This window comes from Gasterosteus aculeatus, chromosome X (assembly GCF_964276395.1).
Source record: "Gasterosteus aculeatus chromosome X, fGasAcu3.hap1.1, whole genome shotgun sequence".
Taxonomy (NCBI): domain Eukaryota; kingdom Metazoa; phylum Chordata; class Actinopteri; order Perciformes; family Gasterosteidae; genus Gasterosteus; species Gasterosteus aculeatus.
The window spans coordinates 10143702-10166917 of NC_135698.1; the positions used below are offsets into that span (position 1 = coordinate 10143702).

Consider the following 23216-nt stretch of genomic DNA (forward strand, 5'->3'; position numbering starts at 1 on the left):
GGTCGCAGCCTTCAGCCCATCTCTTTTTCCATCCGTCCACTGGTGTTTTCTCAGTTTCTCTCAATCAACCTTTCACGGTCTCTCACCTTCGTCGCGCTCGTTTTCTCAAAAACGGGTGATGGAAACACACCGTGGTTTCACAACGTGGCTTCTGGATTATCTCTCTGTTTTCCTCTATTTGCAATTCAATTGCCGAATGGTTTGGAAAATTCTGCCAGTACGTTTTTCAGTTTTGTGAAAGTAGTGCGACATTATGCAAGTTACGTAATTGCATTTAGCAGCATCATTTCAAATAATTATTGCCCCCTAACTAGTTTTGCAAGCAGTGTGTGAGTGCGTGTGTGCGTGCCAGTGTGTTTCCATTGTAACTTCAGCCCCGCCGTGTACTGTGGGAGGGAAGTTGATTGCGTAATCCTCCAGGCCTCAAAATGGTGCTTGTCAGATGATAATCTGCCCACTCTGCAGATTACTGCAAAGATTAACACACAATGAACACTGGGTAGGTGTGGGAGATAACACCCCCCAATTTGTGCCTCTGTCTGTTTATATTCAACTATGTGCACAAGTGTGTGGTGCTGAAGTATTTGTGGCAATGCAATTGTGTGTGGACCTTTTTCATGCTTTGTTTGCACACTGTGTGTGATTGCATGCGCACACTCTTGTTTATTTTGCTGCTGTCTGTCGCACACACACACACACACACACACACACACTCAGCTCCTTCTTTAGCCTCGCGGGGTGGTGGTCTAGCATCTTATTATGAGTCTTTAGTGGGAGCGTGAGGAGAGGACAAGAGGCCGACTACGGTTAAGTGGCAGCAGACAGCAGATACAGAGAGATTTACTTCTCTTATTGCAGCGCACGAGGATTTAAAGGAGCTCAGTCTGTGATTAAGAGAAACTACTTCTATAATACTATAATGCTTGCAAGTCTGCTGGCAGAGTGTGTGCGTGTGTATGTGTTAGGTAACACTTCCTCAAGAGGGCTCGCTGTAACAGAACAAATTAAACGGGATCTGCACATCTTTGTATTCGGAATCGTAGCCGCGGTTGTCTCTATTTGATGAATGCCAAGTTTCTCTCTCTACTCGTGTCTTTTTTTTTCCCGTCTGCCTCTCGTCTGTTCCCTTTTCTCACCCTCCTCATTCACAGCCACGCTGTGTGTGTGTGTGTGTGCGCGTGTCCATTCCTACTCTGTCAGGTTTATTTCTGTTATGTTTCTTAATTAGCTAATAAAGGTCATGGCGTCTCTCAGTCAGGGGTGGGCGGCGCATGCAAATGAGCCAGAAGGTCAGATGGATTAGCGACCGCCTCACACCGCCCGAATAGGGACGACACCACCCTACCATACAAATACCTGCAGTTAAGGAGAGTAACACACAAACACACAAAATGATACAAACATGACTGGATTACTCTACACAAGGTGCGGAGGCCCACTGAATGAGGTTTATGTCCTCTGGCAAATTCACGGTCATTTTTTTACTGAAAAACATTAGTCATTGGCCTCGTATTAGTCATCTTGCGACTACTATTCACACCCTGTTTCCTGTTCAACTACAGATACTCTTTACCATAACAGTGAACTCTCCCTGCAGAGACGTCTTCGTCAGGACTGCAGAGGACCTTTCTGCACAAAGGTTATGGGGCTTTAGTTAAAATGAACGTTTGCTCGATTCAGGGCTGCTGAGGTGAGTTACGCTGGGTACTAAGACTGAGAACGCATCAAACCCAACTTTTGAAGTGCAATACAAAATCAGCGGTGCACACCTTCAACAGAGCAGCTTCCATCAGGACTGCATGAGCACATTATCATTTCATCTTGATGCACAAGATAAACGCGTGCTTACTGCTCTCATTTGAGAGTGTCTCTTTCCAACACCAGAGTGCTTTGGCGACGCTTTAGTCACCACAACGCGCGGCGGAGATAAGAGACGAGGCCCAGATGCTGCCGCGCTGACACGGCCGGTGCTGCAGAGTGGCGGCGGATCCGTTACTGCTCTTTAGGTCGATCGCCTATCGCGGCAGAGCTGGTCTAAAGTGTCCTTTAGCCATAAATCACCGGGCCGTCTCCGTGCGTGAAAGCCCCCCCCCCCGCCGGGTCTTTAACTCATCCTGTCTGTCTTCTTTCTCTCTGCCTCCCGCCACCTCTCCCATAACTCGCCGGGTCTCTCTCCATCTCTGACCCGCTCAGCGCCTCCTCTGACATGGTTATATCTCTGTAAACATCCCCCCTCTCTCCATCCTCTCTTTGCCCCCCCCCCCCCCCCGTCCCCTTCCACCGTTTCACCTTCCGTCTCTCTAAACAATTTTCAAATCTACTTTTGACGTAAAGCCGGTGCTCTGAGTCACAGCGGCGCCCCTTCTTGTTGTGCATCTCTTCCAAATCCCACCACTCATCTACAGCTCTCTGGTGGGCCGCTGTCTGGCCGCCTGCCTGATTTACAGCAGACAGAGTGATGGACAAGGGGTGAGACCCAGTGCGTTTCACTCCTCTGCACAACAGAGACCAGACAACACACTGAACACCAAATGATGCACGGGAGGAGGATGATAGACAAAATGAACAGCTCAAGTCGGGAAGAAATGATAAACAAGGCACGGCTCTCAGGGAGCATCTAAAGTCCTTGAGCTCATTATGTTCACGAGGAAAAGATAAACGCAGCCACACATCAGCCAGAGTGGAAACTCTAATCACAGAGATTTGAAATTAATGCAAAAATCTCTCACACGTGATGAAAACAGACGTGAGAAAGTACACCTACTATCTAGAGACACAGGCTGTTTTGCTCGCAGCATTAAAAGCGCAGCGAGTCAAGCTGTGACGGCGTCATATCTTTAGCTCAGCAGACCTTTAGGAGATGATAGAGAGAATGGGACTTTTTTTCCGCTTCACTCTCTTCACTCTGTAAAGTTTCCACAGAATCCAGCAAGTTGTATCGAACACACCCAAAGCCGTGGCTGCATTAAACCAAAAAAAGAATAAAACATTCTCAGGAGCAAATAGACATAAACAACAATACAAAATACACAAGGAGAACAGTGCGTAGAAGCATCTCTCCCAATTATTTCGGCCTTTTGATCAGTTACAATATGCAAAAGACTTCCCTCTCGTAATGTTTCATCCCTTCATCTTAGAATTTGTGATTTATTTCACACCCGTAACCCTTACTGCCTCCCCTAAAGCCCTCTATGACTTTGTCTCTCCGCTCCTTTCCAGTCTTGGGATTTTTTCAAATGCAAAGATGTCTTCTGTCTCCTACACGTCTCCGCGTCCCCCCCTCGGGGCCGCAAGATTTAAAGACGCTTTCAGAGGAGTTTAAAAGGGTCTGATCCATAATCACCAAAAGTGCCTCCACCATCTGTGGAATTATATTAACATTCATTTAAATGACCGGGCTCAGTATTTGTATCTGCTGTATATCACCGCTGGTCATGACTCATACTGCAGGCCCAGATCCAGCATCATGTTAATACCCTGCAGATTAAGTGGTGGGGTGACCACGGCACCACTGCGGAGCATGTTAGCTTCTTGTTTTTCCATGTAGACACAATGAAGTATAATTAGCACTCGGGCCGTTGCTTATAACAACAGAGCGCGAGGCCGTATGTCATCCACTGCATTAGCTACTGTTCAGTTTTGTCAGCCCGACTGCCCGTGAGTCCCCGCGTACATTAGCACCGCTTCCACTCTCGCCCCTCCGATCACAACATGGGCTCAGTCGCATTGCAGCGATGAGCTTTACAATAATGGGCCATAAATTAACGCAATGCACGGCAGCAAATACTATTATGCTGTTAAGTGTTTACAGTATTCGCACGTTGTATAGGTGACTGAATTGGTAGATAATCACCTTTTCACAAAGGCAGTCACTCTAACACAACAACCACTTACTGTCCATTTGTCACCGCGTCGGCCGGGACAGCAGCGTTCTGATCAAGGATGCCAATGCCCCAAATCCTCATTGATTAGAACAAGGGATCAATAAACGCATCACGAGCTGTGTCTTACCACCATTACAATACACCCGCAGTGGGCTGGAGCTCTGTTCTTTAATCTTACAGAGAAGGAGGGCAGGTGTGAGAAGCTTATTAAGGTTTAATTCAATGCTCTGCCTCTGTCATTTGGGCTTTATGTTATCGCTGAGATCCTTCCCACGCACGCACGCACACACACACACACACACACAAATGCGAGTGTGTAGAAATCCTGAGAGTGAGTGGCTCGCAAGCATGTACGTGTGTGTGTGTGTGTGTGTGTGTCGGTTGGGGGTTGCTTCCATATGAAATGTACACGAGGGTGAATCTCAGTGGTGTTAATGGCTTTTTAAATGTCAGGGAAAGTCAGGGAATGATAAAAGAGAGATCTGTTATCCACTGTCCTCATGATCACCGTGGAGCACGCCACCACTACCAAGATGTGTGTCTGTGCGTGTGTGTGTGATTGGGCAAACTTTCACCCGTGCTGATGTCAGCATGATATATGCACCAATCAGATTAGCTCAGAGAGTGAGAGAAAGAGAGTGGCGAGGGTTGCTGGACATTAGCTGCTGGTTCATTGTGTGTTTCAATCTTGTATTTGGATCATCAAAATTGAAAGATGAACTCATATATATTTATAAAATGATGCAGTTTTGTACTTTCCAAAGTACATGTACTACTTTTTGTGTGACAACAACACAACACAAGGCTTTGGGGTTGAACAACACAGAAAAATCAATATTTTAATATTAATGTAAAATTTGCTGTGCTCTTTTATTGACCCTTTTACGTAAAACGGTTCTGCGTGTATGTAATATCTCTAATCAAACTGTTTTTGTTATATTTTGTTGTTTTTACTCATTTATAAGGCACTTCTTGTACTTTCATCACCTTGGTGGACAGCTCGATGTTTTCCAGATGATGATTTTCACATAAAACAGTATGAACAAATAGGACGACGACAACGAAAATAATGCAATTCCGTTATCATATTTCCCCCAGACTTGATTCACCTTTAAGAAGATAAACATCTCCTGTTTTCTCGCAGCATCCCAAAGTTTCATTAAAAATCCACTCGGACCACCATGCTCTCTAAGATTAACCGTGTGAGAGTGCCAGAGTGTGTGTGTCTGCGTGTGTGTGTGTGTGTGTGTGTGTGTGTGTGTGGTTTGCCAGGTGCCCTGGCCCGCTCTAACAGAGGGTTGAGTGATGTCACAGCAGACTGCATTTTAATAGAGAGGGAAGCAATTAGAGAGGGGACAGGGCGAGAGGTGGAGAGATGGAGGGGCTGTCTGTGTGACACACAAGTGCGCACAGTACACACACACACACTCATTCTCACGCACGTACACACTCATTACTGAAGATGAGTTAATTAATTGCACAGTGATTCACGGTACTTGTAATTAATCTCGGAGGTGTGCAAGTGTGTTTCGGAGGGGGACTTTTCCCCCTTCCATTTATAATACGCACACACACACACACACACACACACACACATTTCAACTTTCTCAGTCATTCTTACAAAAATATAGTATTTTGTTATTAGCCAGGTCATTGATGTGGATTTTAGAGGGAAGGAGGTGTGTGGAAGAAGCAGGGTCAGCAATATTTGATTGGCAAAAGAGTGATGGGACACACTGAACACATACCTGAACTGTGTGTGTGTGTGTGTGTGGAACCCTCTGAACCCACGGGTAGTTTGTAAAGCGATGTGAAGTCACTTTATGCAGGTTAATAAATTACAGAAATAAAGCTGAGGTCATCAAGCATTTTTAGCACCGTGTATTTTGGCTGGATTGTATTTGGCTAAAAGGCTTTCCCAAACGTCAACAATTAGGAAGCGAGACAGAGAGAAAATACATTTATTTTCCTTATAGTACTCGGTTACATCATGTCCTGGCAGAAATGGCTTTTATTCCTCCTCAGAGCTCTTAGTACAATCCTTTTTTTTTTTTGATTGGTCCAGCTGAAAAACAGCGCGTATTAATCATGGCCTCCTCTACCCATAATCCTTTGCATTTATCAGCTGGAGCAGGAGCGGTGTAGCAATCACATTTGTAAATTAAACAAATAAAATACTTGAGGATGGCGGAGTGAGTGATGAGGCTGCCGATTGGTAGCAGCATGAATCTCACCCTGTCATCCACAACTCTGCCGACACACATTTGGAAATTGTTATGATTTTACTGTGTTTGCATATATGAGTCTAATTTATTAGAATCAAACACCATCAGGTTTATTTACAAGCAAACTCTGGTCCGCTGCCAATAGGCCCATTACGTGCATTGTTGGAGAGTGGTTATGTGATCAAATACACAATAGTAATTGTAAGTGGAGAGAGGCCGGAGCGTTTCTCAATGAGGTGATTATCTGCGTGCAGGTTATTGTGCTACTTCAGCATGACGTGTAAATCGGACCGTCAATCACCGTCTACGCTTTCAGAGAGGTGTGAAAATCCCAATGACAACACTTGAGGGTGATCGGGGGGAAAAGAACAGAGCCAGAGATTGCTGCAAGAAAAGATGGGAAGTACACATTTGTGTTTGAGAGAACAAAATACTGTGATTATGCTGGTGTTAGTTAGTAGATTCAGTTTGCCTCTTTTAAAGATATACATGAAACACAGTTGTATGTCTTTATCCCCCCCCCCCCCCCCCCCCATCAATCATTGCTTCCATCCACGTCCCTGTCGCAGCACATCACAGCATATCTGTGCACGTCAACCCGCTACTTGTATTTGAGCTGTATGGAGAAATCCGCGTGTTCTGTACTTAGGGCCAAAACGGTTGCATGAGAGTTTTTAAAACTGTCAAGTACTGACAGCAAAAAAAAAAAATTTTTTTTGATTGGTAATCCTTCTTTGATCAGGGTTTCAGGCTGTGCAATGCGGCTGCTTGTAAACGGGTTTCAGAGAAAGATTTCTTTACTCGAAACGCAACTACAGTTTCATACATGTAGGTACTGATCTTGTGCATCTCAGTTGTTTTACTCCGCACCATGGTGATAAACACATGTACGTGAGAGACAGAGAGAACAGTGGTCCGGTTATACGCCATTTACCACAGCTCAATAACAACCTTCCTCTCTCTGCCCGACACACCTGGTCAAACAAAATGACACACAGCGTCCTCTGAGAACTTCTGCACGCGCACATCATATCTCCTTTCACCCTACGGTGGCCTTAAGCAGACACATTACATCCCCACTCCACCATCTGCTTGTGACAGATGTATTTATGTAATGGTTTTGATAGGTATTGATTCACACGGCGGAGTCAGTTAACAAACAGAGAAAAATGAGATTTCAAAATCGACATGGCTGAGGGGGGGGTAAGGGGGAGGGGGGGGGGCAAGAAATGCAGAAAGAAAAGGGTGAGAGAAAGGAGGAGATGTGTGGAGTGGAGAGTCCTCAATGAATGCAACATATCTGATTCACCAAAAGAATGATGGCTGAACACACATGAACCGTGTGTGTGTGCGTGTGTGTGCGTGTGTGTGAGTGTGTGTGTAACCTTGGCCTGCTGGTAAAGTGTGGCGACCAGAGAGTCGCTGTGAGAGCAGCCATGCGTCCTGGCTCAGATTAGCAGGCTTTATTACTGCCACCAGCCGCTGGCCTGACAAATCCTCTTACTTCATTTCCCTTCCTTTACCTCTGCCTTGCTCTTTCTCTCTTCCTCAATCCTTTATTCTCCTAAAACACCCCCCCCCCCCACCCCCCCTCTTCTCTTCTGACTAACTAGAACTAACTTTGCACGCTTCGCCTCGCACCCGCTTTGCAGCCTCTCTCCGTTTTCCGCACAGTGCGACCGGCTCATTATCTGTTTTCCTCCGTCTTTTCTCCTCATTGTCTCTCCATCGTTAATACTCTGCCCACACCTACACAGTTTTATTTTTTCCAGCATTCCCAAACCCCCCCCCCCCCCCCCCCCCGTCCCCCCTCCTCCTCGCTCCACCCTCCCCTCCCTATCTCTCCTCCCTCTCTATAGTGTGATGAATCTGTAGACAGGGGCTAATAATTGTACTTCAGCACATGTGCTCATTTTTCTTTGTGTTTGAAAGCCGTGACAGGCAGGAGCTCTTTTTTTTCCTCCTATACCCCCTGTCCCCTCCCCCACCCGCCCTCTCTCTCTCTCTCTCTCTCTCTCTCTCTACTCACACAACGGGTGAGGAAAATAACTCAGGGTTTACAAGGTCATGATGTCTAGCGGTGAGGACACGCTGGGGATTTTGGGGGCTGCGAGGATTTCCTCAAAGGTGCCATGTCGAGACTTCAATAAAAACAGAAAAGTTATATATTGCAAAAGCTGATCTACGGGGGGAAATAAGTGCATTGGATAGTGAACATGCTCACTGAATCACAGCCATCTGGAGCCAAATGTTATCAATGCCTCCTAGAAAAGAGCACAAGAAAGAGGGCAATGTAGAGAAAAGGCTACTTTGTTGCTTGTGCCAACAACTCCAGCGTCTTCACATCACACAACTTTCATCTTTGGCTGAGCAGCGTGTCGTTCTTTTATTTCCGTGCAACCGGTTCGTTGCATCTGAGAGGAATTCATCCGGCACAACGAGAGTGAGATGAAGCCTCGTGCGCAAACACACAAACATTTTAAATAATTATTTTTGTTAATTATTAATTAATTAAGTGCAAAGGGAGATTTTTTTTTTTTAGATGAAATAACAAAAAACATTTTGCTGCAATTTTTAAAAAATGTTTTAAACAGTTTTAATCACAATATCATCCCCAGACGAGATCGGTGGAAGGATAGAACGGGCCAGGAGCCGACCAGAGAGCAAGACTTTACTGCCTGCTGTAGTTAGATGGTAAATTTCCTCCTGGCAGATATTCATTGAGTTAGTTGAGTCTAGAGAGAGCTCTAACATTGATTGTAATCATTAAATATATCCGCTTGAAATGGCAACATGGCATTCCCTCAGTCAATAAGGTCAATAGCAGTAGAACAAAGGCGTAATCAAATCAATCCTCTCATAATTATTCTTGGTGAGATGGAGTTAATCACAAGAAGAAACGAAAACAATAATGGAAAATGAAATGATCAGTCGTAAACAATTACGGCCCAACTGAAATGAACCCAGCGAAGGGAAAAAAAAAAATCAAATGTAAATCCAACTAATCAAAACAACGTTGTAATGTACATTAGTTATTTTGTTGACACAGGCATTTTGTCGCGATGTGGTCCCGTGCTGTTACTGTAAGAGAGTACAGAGAAATAAAGGGAATGAAAACGTGTGTGCGTCAGTGTGCGAGTCGGGCCACGGCTGTAGGGGTCAAAGGATCAAGGTCCTGCTCCTGTGAGAGCCGTGCTTCTGCCTCCTCCCTGCTCGCTGAGAGGAAGTGTAGCCCATCGATTAGCTATCAGATGATTCCGATAAGGCCTGATCGATAGGACTTTGTATGAAAGCCAGGCAGGAACCTCCCTCTTCACTCAGGCACGCAGCGATGGATCGGACACTACAGAGCACAGCCAACGCACACATCTGGGCCGCTTGTTCTTTGTGTCCAGAGTACGCGCCCCTCCAATCCAAAGGCTCTGCTTTTATAAAGTCGCAAACAGTTGACATAATTTGGTTTTGCTTTTTATCCCCGGATTGAGCCTTGCTCCTTTAAAGCGGGAGGTGGAGGCGACAAACATTACAGGAGGTTAAGATGTTGGAATTGCTCTCTTTAGAAAGATCACAGAAGCAAAATATGCTTAATAATTGATAAATAAGCACGCAAATTCTCACAAGGGGAACATTTTTCCGTGAACGAGCCAAAGCCGGATCAGCACGTGGGACGGCGTCCCGCGGACATTGAACATAAGCTGACCACGTGGTTTACTTTCATTTAGCAGCAAAATCATTGGGTACATAATAGACGACAGTTACTCAAGGTGCACCTGGACAGTTTTAGACAATATTTTTCACTCCATTTATTGCCTGGTGTACATGAGACTTGAGTGTGTGTGTGTGTGTGTGTGTTGTATCTCTGCTCCACTTGTGACCTGCGCTGTGAAAGGACAGTGATAAGACACCTGTTCTCTATGTGCAGTAAAGGCAGGACACTGGTATCAGTTTCTGGTTGTGAAAGGACACATCATGCTTCTGACCGAATGTGTGTGTGTGTGTGTGTGTGTGTGTGTGTGTGTGTGTGTGTGTGTGTGTGTGTGTGTGTGTGTGTGTGTGTGTGTGTGTGTGTGTGTGTGCTGGAGGGACAGAATGACAGTGTGTGTGCGTATGAGTAAAGGAATGGTGAAATAAGTCAAACATTTTGAAGCAGCTCTGTGTGTTTGTGTGGGGGCCTAAAAAAAAAGAAGAAAGTTTCCGCTGCTTTTCTAGCTTTTATTAGTGAAACTATGCAGGTCATCTGTGGGGCAGCTGGTACTTAACGTATTGATTGAACATAAAGAATATGAACATAGCATAGAAAGCATAGTATTTTATTCTTTAAAAACATTGCTCAATGCTGATGCTTTTTACACATACAATATATATTCCAGTGCTCCCTACACAAATATATAAATATCTCCCCCTAATGGCCTCTAAATGAATGGACTTGTGTCTCAAATGATTTCACACACACACACACAAATGATTGGTACAGATTTGTATTAAATGTTCTTTCTTGTTTTGTTCCTTACAGATATCATGGTACTGGAATGCTGATGTTTCAAGAGCAACCTACGGCACCAAGACTGCCATAAAGCACAACGTCTCAAAAGCGTCCACACATCGGCTTCAGGGCAACCAAACCACAGCCCCCCGAAGCCAGAGTTCAATATTGAAACATTGATGATAAAATAACAACAACAGCAAACAGAAATCACTCACATTGTTCTACTCCAACAACAAGGGAACAGACACAGAAATTAAGGACTCTGGGAAAAAGATTCTCCACCATCTGTATATGCTGTTCAAATGGACACGGATCTTCCCAGGAATACCTCCAAATTGTAATTTAGACTAACCAGAGTATAGATTATTAATACGTAGGTTGAGTCTCCAATAGCAAAAAGAAAAAATATGATTTCCACACCCCTTTAGCACATGCTCAGAAATCAGGATATTGTAAATACTGTAAAGAAAACAAATAGGGACATTGAAACCAGATTATTGCAGAATAATGTATATAGCCATGAGAACCATACTTGGTGTGTTTATAGATCCATGAGTGTCACGTGCCCATTACTCCTTATTTCTTCTATGCCCCCAAGAAATGTAGCAGAGAAATTAGCTCTCGATAGAAAAAAAATCTACGTAGAAATAGACAAAAGGATACAGAATAAAATTGGGATCACACAATATTTGCCATGTAGCGCACTATGGCCGGACACAGATAATAGCTAACCCCTTATTGCTAGGAAGGTCATTTGCTTCTTTTAAATGGAGAACATGTAAAGAGTTACAAAAGCTACAGACACAAACAGAAAGAACAAACTTCACGAGATCCCTGAATTCGTCTTGAATTCTTCCCAAATCCCCCTGACCCCCCCACCACCCATTGTAAACAACCACAGCATAGCTGAACATACCTCAACCTTTGATTTAACCAGTAGAGTGTATACGAAACCTGCTCCTGTGCTGTATGTGTCGTGTGTTTAACCCCCGTAGTGACGTTACATATCCAAATGGACTTGGCAGCTCCCTTGTGTTATGCAGTCAGAGTAGAACTCATTCAGTTCGTACTACACTGGACATCCCCGTAACGCCCCCACCACCCCCTGCCCACCTCCACCTGTGGTTCCTGTTTGGCTCGTCCATCAGAGGGCCTGTATGCCCCCTGACCTCTCTGCAACCAGGCGCTCGCTCAGTTCCCAAAGGCTGCCGGCGCTGCTCGGGTCCTGGGCCTGGGCGGACGGCAGGCAGCGGAAGCAGTTGTTGAAATACATGCCGCCTAACCCCTCCAGCTCCGGTGCCACGGCACAGTACACCGTGGTGGCCGCGCCCTGTTGCTGTGGACGGAGACACACACACACACACACACACACACACAGAGGAAGGGACATGAGTTCGGCGAGGTGCGACTTTGGGAGACGGAGCACGGAGAGGCCGGGTTCGCTGCCTCGGGACGGGTCTTGTCCGGACAGGAAGCAGATGCAGACAGCGGACACTGAGCGAACCGCTACGTCCCCTTTGAGACGCGTCGACACGCGCAGACAAAAGGGACAGCAGCAGGAGTGTCAACAGGCAAAGGGAAAACAACACGCTGGGACTCTCCCTGCAGCCCATGATGACTGGGTCACATTACCATGGGAACAGCATAACTCCTTCCTGTACATATATTTATATACATATATTTATTTATTTATTTCTCTACCCGGTGTGTACAGTACTTGTGGCGATATGGGACCATGACAATGCTACAGATGTAAAGACTCACAGCGGAGAACATGACAATTACACCAGCTCCTGTCAGGATGGGAACCACCAGGGAAACCACAGCGTTTATTGACTTCAGTGCAAGAGAACAGGCTTTAATGAACGCGTATATTTTCACATGACGGGTGTTTGGCTTCAGCCAGGCGAGCAAAGTTGAGAATAAGTATTGGAATTGAAGTACAATTGTGCGCCTACGTGATTAAGATGGTTGGTTGTAGATGGGCATTATATTCACGCACATTAAACAAATGTGAACGCACGCACACGCACACACAACCACAAGGCTTTCACTCTCGCTCACTCTCAGTAAGTCCTCTCTCATTTTTTTGGGCAATTTCTAATTTGAAAATCACTCAAGTCTCAACCCTGCAAAGTACACTCTCAGTGTGTCTTTTCAAGCCGAGACAAACTGTTAAAGCAAAACAGAACCTGCTGAGTTCTCTAATACACCCCTGTCCCATCAGTCAGTAATTAGTGAGGATATCCTTGGAGGGAGAAAATGTATGTGACATTTGAAAATGAAAGTTAGAGCTGCAGCAGAATAAACACGTCAGAGAGAATTACACACATAACCCGACTGCTCAAAGGGGGATCTTTCATGTTGCGGCTCCGGCTAAAAGCTGCTGTGACAGCTTCCCTGAAAACTCCGCGGCCTTGTGGCGACTTCTATACGGCCACATGAAATGGCTCGTCTCTTTATCTCCCAATGAGAGGCAGCGAGAGTGAGACGGAGGGCAGAGAGAGAGCGAGAGAAGGACCACTGATGTGGAGGCGAAGGACTAACGTTCAGCACACAGCACTGGCACACAGTGAGACAACCTCATATTCAGAGTACTCCAACATGGGCAAGACACATGGAGCCACATTACATGCCAACTGTTTGAAGAGCTTCCTAAAGCAGCTGTGAGACAAACACACACAAAGCTCCATCGAGGTCTAAAGCATTTGTACTGTCACATGCGAGAACAAACATATGTATATTGCAAATGCAGTGAATTAAATACACACACACCAATTCTAAGAAACATTTTTCTCATCATCAACACACACACCCTCTAAGCTCGGAGTAAACTTCCGCCAGGAGGAGCCCTGGTGTGTAACCAGTCGCAGCAGCAGATTGAGTCCGTTTGAAGTGCAGCGTGATGGAAGAGCTGGTAAACAGCAGATGAAAAGGCAGCATCTCTCTGTGCGCCGCCGTCTGTCTCACCTGCCAGTGGGGCGATAACTTCATCCACATCACATGTCGCCATATCAAAGACAGACAAATGCCAAGCGGTGTGCGTCTCTGAGTTGCCGGTTCACGCGCGCTCGCGTTTAAGTCATCTCGCTCACTTAGGGCATCTGATCCGGCTCGTCTGAAGCTAAATATCTTTTAACCCACTGAAGATTTCGCGCTCTGACTCGCCGACGTCCCTTTGAAAAGGGGCCGACTTTTAAAGTAGTCCGTTTGTGTCCAGTTACCAAACGCTGGTCCTGCTGCAAGTTGGAGCAAGAATTAAAGATCTTCCACATGCATAATCCAGATTTCTGTGGCTGCCTTCATAACGATGTATTCGGTATTATTGTATATTGTTTTCTACGACCACCGTTTCTCAGTAGCCAAAAAAAAAGAAAGAAAGAGAAGCAAGCAGGGCTGCAAAAGTCCAGTTAGCAAAGGATGGAGCGCACTGTGCGTCCAGAAATGTGCTATCTTATTGGTGTTTAGCTCATCCCCCTCACCACTTGACCCTCTGACCTCTGTAGAAGATAAGGCTGATGAGATTAGGCATTAACATTCTCAACCACCCACCACAGCCATCTATCATTGTGTGTGTGCGTGTGTGTATGAAGATGGGAGGCAATGGGTGTGTGAGGTAAGGAGGAAGAGAACAAGAGGGGGTGCAACAACCTTAATACACTTACATTACACAGTTAGACGTAAACACCTCCAGCATCCTTATGTGCAGGCCGGAACACAAGCATGTGCCTGCACACACGAGCACGAGCAGATACGCAAATTAACATTTGGGACAGTCTGAATGAAAGGTAAAATTGCTGAATCAGTGTCCAACACACACACACACGCACGCACACACACACACACACACGCGCGTGCGGTTTAACAGTCATTTCTAACCCACGAGGAACCGTAGATCTCGCTTGTAAATGTAATCTACAAACTGGTGGATTTTGCTGTGTGTCTTTCTATCTTCAACTCAAAATGTGAATTATTATCTTGTGCGCAGTAGTTTTCAGAGAAACATCTGTGGTGTTTTAAGAGTTGTACTCTACTTGACTTTGACTTGCCTCACAGCTTAACTTGACAACAGAAACAGTGACCCCCCCCCGCCCCCCCCAGACTGGATAACTCAATATTATGTCACATTTGCCATGCTGCAGGTTATTAAAAAGGTTTCGTAGCTCCAGTCAATAAAGTGAATTTACTTAATCATCGTGAATACATTTCTGATATCCTGCCTGTTGCTGTGCAATCGGCCTGTCCAAAAATCCAGTCAAATGGATCCACATACACACACATTATATAGCTATTTCTTATTATTATTAAAATTATCCAATAGACTGCATTGAGGAGACTTGGTCTCAGCTGTGTAAAATAATTATTCAAGAAAGGGGTGACTAGTGTCATGTGATTAATTAGTTTAGTAGGTATTCAGAGAGACTCCAATAAAGACTTCAGACTTGGCTCGAACGTTCCTTTATAAAAGGAACCCAGCTGTGCTTCTCTCATACTGATTTTGCAATGTGGAGAAGGTGGGACAGATTATTATGCACGAAAACAACCCCGAATCCAAAATCATCCTTAACGCTACAAACTGAAAATTCGAGACCACAGCAACATGCTTCAAACCAAAGGAGCAAGTCCTTCTGTGTGTAACTGCTTTGTGGGTATAACGAAAACTCATCCAAGACACAGAGGAAATACTCGCCAAACACCCTGCAATAAGCCGACTGTGGATAAGCAGCGATGAGCCACTACTTCAGCTCTGGAACTGTTCTGGGTTCAGATCCAAGTCTTCCAATCTCAGCATCAACTCGATACCCATGGATCTCATGGACTTGCAATGGGAATGTCCTTGTACAGTGTTAAGCAATAACCAGTTGCTGAAAACTCCTTTTTTGAGCGTATTCAAAGCAAAAAGGGTATATGGGGATATGTGATGTTGTTGAAGTAACAGTAATGTTCCTTTGCCGTGTTCTGTTCTGTGTCTTCATAATACAAGTTGTACTCTATGCATGTGACCCTTGGCCCTCACATCTGTAGTTATGACATTGACCTCCCTCTGACCTGGTTGTAAATAAACCCAGTACTGTAGAGCAGTCTGTTTTTGGCCCGTCCCTGTAGATACAAACTTGTAAATACAAACAGCTATGCATGCTGAGCACCTTGCAATTCTTTCAGGTACTTTTATAATCCCCAAATTCGCATATGGCATGTGCTCAAAAAATAAAAAAAAGAAGAAATAAATCATTTAAAAAATGTTAAAAGAGAAAACAAAAAAAAAAGGTTTAAATTAAACGAGTTGATAATATTTGTCAGGCAATATCCTCTCTTTGACAGTGTGTGTAGAGTCTTCCGGTTTTCTTACTCCTGTGGGTGGTTCTCTACCTTCTGTGTTTCTGCTCACCGTCTGTGTCAGTTGTTGTCGATTGGCATTTGAACAGCATCGAGGGTTGAGGCGGAGCGGAAAGCGAGAGCGATGGCGCTCCAGCAGGGCTCTATGTGGGCAAAGCCGTTTGAGTAAGTTCATCATTACAGATGTGCAGCAGCTCAAGGAAACAGTTCAGACTGGAACCAAAAACAAAATTTCTTTTCAAAAAATGTTTCAGTAAATCGTATTTTAGGAAAAAAGTGAACCAGAGATTTTTTTTCTCATCTGTAAGTAAAATACCTCAACTCAAAAGATGCTTGATGAATAATACCTGTTTTCTACGACCCGATGTAAGAAGGGCACATGATACATCTGTAAATTGTTTCCTGTCTCGTAGCTGCAGACGAGGGAACGGTAGGAGTGCTGTTCTTGCCTCAGCCCTCTGCCCGGCCTCGTGGACTAGCGATCCTGAACGTGGGATTCCAAAGGGATTGTGGGTCTGTTTCAGCCTGTGATGTCTCAAATAGATGGTGTCTGATTTTTAACCTGTGCTAAAGATATTTTACATTTAATAAATAACCCTTGAAATCAAAAACCTGACCCCCGTGTGAAGTCTGTGGGTTCAGAGCTGCCTTTGCCCTCAGCCGCGCTGATCTCTGCGACCCGACAGCTCAGCTGAGCGTGACGTGGGTGACGTGGTTCCCCTCAGATAAACAACCCGGACCTCCATTCAGCTCGACCACTCAACCAAGAGGAGAGAAGATTAGCACCTCAAACACCTCAGCGCACACTTCGGAAAGTACCCTGACACTCAACCCCGAGACCCGGGTGACCTCTGTCACCCTTAATGAGGTAGGCCAAAAATCACAGAGGATGTGAGCAAGTCCAGTTCGGGCACTCGACAGATGATTCTCCTCTACTCATCCAACATCACTGAGTAGAAGCGGAAGCCTTTATTGGATAGGGAGCCATGTCCATAATCATAAGAGCTTGTTTGGATCATCAGATGGTGGCCAGCTCTCCTCATCATGGTTGTCCCCAGTGATTACTCTGCCCCTGGTCATCTGTGTGTAATAAAATCTCTTTCCTACCCTCCATTAGCCCACTGGCGGATGGCTAATGCTCACCTACAGGCAGTGTGCTCCCCTGAGGGGCATTAAGGATAGGACAGAAGGACAAGCCTCCTTCCTTCCTTCCTCCCTTCCTCCCTTCCTTTCTTCCTTCCTTCACCATGCACGCTCAGTTCTCTCAGTCTGGCAGCCTTGCCCACTATTTCTCAGCCCGGTTCCTTTCCATCAACCCCCTGCAGCCCCTTCCCCCTCCGGCCTCATAACTTACAGGCCTGGCCCGAGTGGAGCCGAGGTCTCCTGGGTAAACGCTCATAGCAGCGCCCCTTAGAGGTAAATGGATCTCCTTCCCTGGAGTCCCGGATCACAGATGAGCCGTGTTGACATTCTTGCTTTCTATCTAAGCGAGCGCAGCGATGTAGCCGAAGATGAGAAAGCAGAGAAAGAAAAGAGCGGAGGGATAAACTATGTAGAAGTGACAGCATCACAGCACAAAGCGCAGCAGAAACCCCCCCTGCACCGTTCCTCTCTGCGGCAATGCCTTTACCCCTTTTCCGCCAGATAGCATCAACCGAGTGTCAGTCATCAACAGCCTGTCACACTGGGATTGTTCATCTGTTTCGTGTGCGTCTGTGTGTGTCTGTGTGTGTGTGTAAAAGGGCAGTCCAATGAGACATTGCTGCATCCGTCTAATGCCTGCATGTTCAGGGAAGGAACAAAAGAAGAGGAAGTGAGGAACAAGCAAGATGGAATGCAAAGGACAAGAGGTAGAGGAGGAGGAGGGGATGCATAAAGATGAGAGGAGGGACACGAGGAGCAGAGAAGGAAACAAAGGAGAGGAGGCGGTGAAGGACCTAGGACTCAAGGCATCCAAGGGGAAAACGACGAGGAGTCAGAAGGACTTGCGCAACGACTGTGAAACTATCTCATTTTTATCTGGCGAGGGGACTTCCGAAGTGATCTCCACAACCTAATTATTTTCCCCTAATAAAAGCAACATATGCTAAGACAATAAAAGGCCTTATTGGACACCTATTCATTAAAGAGGAGCAGTAAAAGGAGCAGGACTCTGGCGAAGGGATTAGCTTTTAAAAGGGCTTTTCTCCGGTTGGAAATGGCCTTACTCTTCCTTTAGCACGCCCATTTGGGTGCATCGACCACCATAAAAGATCTGAATTAAACATGAAGAGGCCCGGCTGCTTTATTGGCTGTGATCGGGTTTTTTCCACACTCACCTGATTGCGTCAGTGACACCTCAAAGTCTGAACCCAATCACTTGTGGATCTCATCTGCGGTTTGGGACGACGAGGATTGCGGGTCTGAGCGAAGAAACGCTCGAATGTAAAACAAATATTGGCAACGACAACCAATCAGGAGCGGTAAGATAATCCTTTATTCCCAAAAGTTGGTCAAGTCAGTAACACAGTAACTGGCTGTAATAACGCGTGCTGCTGACTCCACTCTGACAGTTTGACACAGTGCAGTTATTATTCCACATGGTCAATGTACTGTGAGTGTCAGTAGGTTTCTATTATGAGCAGAGCAATGCTGTCTGCGTGTCGGTATGCAAGCGTGTGATGGGCTGGTGTAATAGGGCCACACACAGGTGTGTGCATGCTCACCTCCTCACTGATGCGGCAGCTAATTGGTCTCCCGCGGCAACCTGACATATTCACACACTCCCAAACACACACACACACACACACATTTTTCAGGTGTGCACATACCAAAAAAAAAAAATCATGCTCACAATGTAGTGGGAAAATACTTCTATTCACATGTATACTGTGTGCAAATCTGCACACGTTCACAACAATGCATGTGCACATGCAGCCCGCGGAGTGTATCTGAAAGTGAACTCATTATCACAGTGCTGACTCCAAGGGACGAATGACACCTTAACAGATTGCAAACTGTACACACACAAACTGTACTGTGAAAGACAGAAAAACAATGACCAGAAAGGCATACGACACAAGCTATGAAAGGAAATGTATCCATGAGCCAAAAATATTTAAGCCGCCACCAACATCGAGAGGGTTTTTTGTTCCCCTAAAACAAAAAAACACATTACAAAAATGCTCTAGATTTTTGTTTTGTTAAATAATAGTGATGGCCGTGGACTAACAACCTGTTTTTTCAAGCCAATCCTGAACCCATTTAAAGTTCCTTTACCTCTTTAGCTGCAGTAAGAAATAAAATAAAAAGTCTGTTCACATTGCCTGTCCTGCTCATAACCCATTCTCCTAACCGCCCTCCCCTTCCCCCGTGGTGGAGGTCGCGAGAGGGATGTTCTGTTTTAAATAAGAAGGCAGCGCTGGCCCATTAAACTCTGATAGTAATGATATTAATTTGGCAGGAACGTGTCATTTTCACAGGAGAGCAACTAGCTGAACTGTCATTACGCACACACTTCAACACACAGGCAAACCTCTCTCACTCTCTCCCCCTCTCTCTCTGTCTCTCTGTCACAGGAGAGCAGCTAGCAGTAACATTATGAGAGAGTTGGAGAGATCTGCTAATGGGATAGATTAGTGTGCCCTTGGTCACAAGGGCTACAATAGAGTGACTGTAGCTGTGACTTATATCCATGTCTCCCCTGTTCACCCCCTTTTTAACGTCCTCTATAGCACTTTCTTCTGCTTCTCTTACTCTGACCCCTTCGGCCTCCTTCCTTCAGATACCCCTCAGCACCCATCTGCGCACCAGAACAGAAGCCGAGCGAAGATCAGGTGAAAAGACGACAGAACCGTTTGTGCCGCAGCCAGCACTCAAAGCTGATGCATGATCACAATTGTTTTCTTTTCCATTCATGGATCTGTGTTAATGGAGCCTAATGAGCACCGAGGACCTTCCTAATCAATACGTGAATAAATGTGATGGCAATCGCAAAGTGTTAGTTGCGTGCTGAGCGAAGAGCTGTCACAATCAACACGATTGCCATGAATGTAGTTTAACAGGTTTCATGTGAGCTTTCGGTCATGTTTTATTCTTTACACGGAAAAAAGTCGTTTACACAAAAGAACCCCTGGTTCTCGATTAAGAAAAATAAGAAAGCAATGAAGGGATTGCAAAGCATTGACCTTTACTTGTTATAATTAATGTAGAGTGTTGTTTTCCCCACCAAGGAACAGTAAAGGAAGGTCACTTTAACTTTAAATTCCTTTAGTGTATTTGCCCGGCGCACAGTGCATGAGAGAGTTGCTCATCAATGATGGCTCCTATTGGAAGATTTAGTGACAATTAAAAAAAAGAAGACCACTCCAGTGAAAAGAAAAATAAAATGTCTGTTGGCCAAGACACATCAGGCTTTGACACTAAGTGGAATGTTTCTCTGGCACACAGGTGACATATGTAGGCCCACATACGAAAACACTGTGCTGCAGCGCATCGTGCAGGAGAAGAACAAACTGGACCTATTTACCTATTTGTATTGGTATGCTGATCCACGTGTGTATGTGTGCGTTTCCCAATATGCCCCTCTGGGTATGTTGTGCACAGGTGTGTGTGTGTGTGTGTGTGTACGCTGACCCCATCTCGGCGCTCCTGACCGGTTGAATGCGGGCTGCATAAATTAGTGCCGATGCTCTGCGATGTAATTATGCTGCTGTCAGTACGGCCCCTCTACTCAAATTCATTTTAATAAAGTTGGTCTCCAAGGTTACCGACGAGGGGGGGGGGGGGGGGGTCACCTTCGGTGTCAGCCCCTATGGATCTCGCCCAAAGAACATTCTGAAAGTCCGCAGTCAGACTACGTGTAACACCTTCACACCACAGTTTGAACCCCCGCATCAAAAAACACACACCTCCCACTGACGAAGTCGGGATGGAGCGGCAGGTGGCAGAAAGGAACAGGGGAGGAAAACTAAATGAAACCGGGTATTTGGAGTAGGGGGGATAAGCGAGAAGAAGGAGAAAAAAAGAAAGGAATAAAATGAGACCGAGAGAGTAAAAGGAGGGGAGGGGACAAGGGCAGAGGGACAAGGAGAGGGCGAGGGAGTGTCTCTCTTGGGCAGATGGCGGGGTGTATTCTCATTTGTCCTGCTATGGTGTGTGTGAGTGCAAACACTAACCTCCAGGGCAGAGCTGCAGCACACAACACGCTCTCAATTAGCCAATAACACAGACCTGCACACACAGCTGGGAGAGGGAGAAACGCACTGTTTTGAATGGTTTGACTGACAAATATGCCATTAGCAAATATGTTAGCATAGAAACATCTAAATATAATAACCATAGATTTTAGAAATATATATATATATATATATATATATATATATATATATATATATATATATATATATATATATGCAGAGACGGGTTTCAAAGAGAAATTGTGGTGAAAAGTGCTCTGCTGAATGTAAATGCATATCTAAATTGACAAATGCCCAGCGTCTTAAGCCGTAAGCATTCATTTATCAAGCTGGATAATAGTTTTCTATTTTTTCTACTACATTTCTTTAACTTGTCATAAGTACAGTGCGATTAGCTGAGTAACACATGCTTTATGAATAAAATACATTATTATTACGTTGATGCATTAACTCATCATATCTATAGAGTTTCTATTTTATATCAGGAGAAAATGTAGCCAACAAACTTCTCTGTCTTAAAATAATACGAACGTTTCGCTACTCATCTTTTTCCCGCCCGTTTTCGAAGTCATGCGCTGGCGTTACCAGATCCGCTCAAACACTCTCGTCTGCCTCTTTCTGGTCCGCTATCATTCAGCGCGCGGGGATGTTTAGCCCGGCCGTGTGGGCCGGGGTGACTTTGAGTGCCTGCGTAATAGTTACGGCAGCACGCTTTGTTAACTGCGGGTAATTTATGGTCGAACCAGCCCGATAGTTCTGATACGATCGACTGCCCCGACTGTCTTTACCAGCCGGCCACAAAGACACAGAGGAAGACCAAAAAAGAGAAACACGGAGGGGGAGAGAAGAAGACTGTGAGCTGCAGGGCGACATTAACGCTCTCTACAGTAGGGGAGAATCTCGATTTACACTAAAAGATGCAGAGTAATAATAAAGCAAGAATGAGTGTGACAAAAGTGCAGGAGGAATGAGTGATAGATTGAGGGTGAGGGAATGAAAGAGTTGCGGTGCAGTTACGTTTTCAACATCTCTCTTGAGGTGTGCTCAGAATTAGATTGCATTAAAAGACTGACAGTCCATTCATCTGAACCATAACAAGAAAGAACATTTAGTTAATTGAATCATTAATAAATTCAGCTCAGTCACACTATTTCACTCTGGTGTTGGCTTTGGATAAAAATGTCTGCCAAGTGGGAGACGTCATATATCACTTGTTTTAAACCCATGGCCCAAACTTCAATACAGCTTCACCTCGTCCAGCTGTGTGTACAAAGTGAGGCGGACGCAGCGTACTGAATCGTTTAACCTTGCGCTCCGGTCGTCTGTCTGTCTTCCTCTCTGTTGCATCACAAGCATTACGGCATGGTGAGTTTTTTAAGGTAATTTTGTTGTTGTCTCTGTCTGTGAGACGCGTGTCCTTCAACGCAAACTAAAGTGCAACTCGAGAGCAGACCAACGCCTGTCTGGAACAGACACACCGGACCCCACACCCACTTTGCTACACCTTAATAAAGACAGGCACACACATGCTCTACAAATGCAGCTTTCCCGGCCCCCCTCCCTTAATCCAGTAAGGCAGGAACATCCTCACCTTTCCCTCTCCCCCCCCCCCCGTACTTCTTTTACCCAGGATCGGCTACTCTAATCCAGTCTGTCAGGGCAACCAGGTCCCTGACTGCTGTCCTGCTTTCATCTCCCGTCTTCAAACAGAATGAGGAGACTTTCATAACGCTGGCTGAGTGACAGGTGGAGGAGTTAGGCTTGTGATATGGACAGTCACTTTGTCCTGTTTAACTGCACCATTGGAGGATAAGAGGCCTCACAGGGACAGGTGGAAATGGGACGGGACAGAGGACGCAGACGCACATTTTCAATGTAACCCAGGGGCGTGTATTACATCAGACAGCAGAGGATGTTGCACCCGCAGTCTCTTTCACCTTTAAAAGAGGGATTTAAGTGCCTAATGATGTGAGATCAAACCCCAAACAAACAGCCTGCTAGTGAGCCACAGCACTACTGACTGATGCTCACAAACAAAAGACTCCGAGAACAACGTTTCTCTCATTCCAAGCTGGACCACTCCAATTTTCAGTGTTCACATTAACAC

General features: G+C 45.4%; 2 protein-coding genes across 3 annotated transcripts in view; one reads left to right on the forward strand and one right to left on the reverse strand.

The window, feature by feature from the left end:
* LOC120809750 (transcription factor Maf) overlaps positions 1-13976 on the forward strand; it is a 41218-nt gene extending 27242 nt beyond the window's left edge. The window contains exon 3 of the mRNA XM_040163785.2: positions 10623-13976. The gene's annotated coding sequence lies outside the window, so the exon portion shown is untranslated. The remainder of the gene's footprint in view (positions 1-10622) is intronic.
* The window catches only part of LOC120809749 (WW domain-containing oxidoreductase), a 131511-nt gene that overhangs the window by 13283 nt on the left and 95012 nt on the right, over positions 1-23216 (reverse strand). Inside the window, exon 9 of one of the 2 annotated variants that reach the window (XM_040163783.2) lies at positions 10404-11931. The exons of the other annotated variant lie outside the window; for it this stretch is intronic. Within the exon in view, the coding sequence (XP_040019717.1) occupies positions 11740-11931 (192 nt within the window). The 3' untranslated portion in view covers positions 10404-11739. Of the gene's footprint in view, positions 1-10403; positions 11932-23216 lie in introns of those variants that run through there. 2 annotated transcript variants of the gene reach the window in all.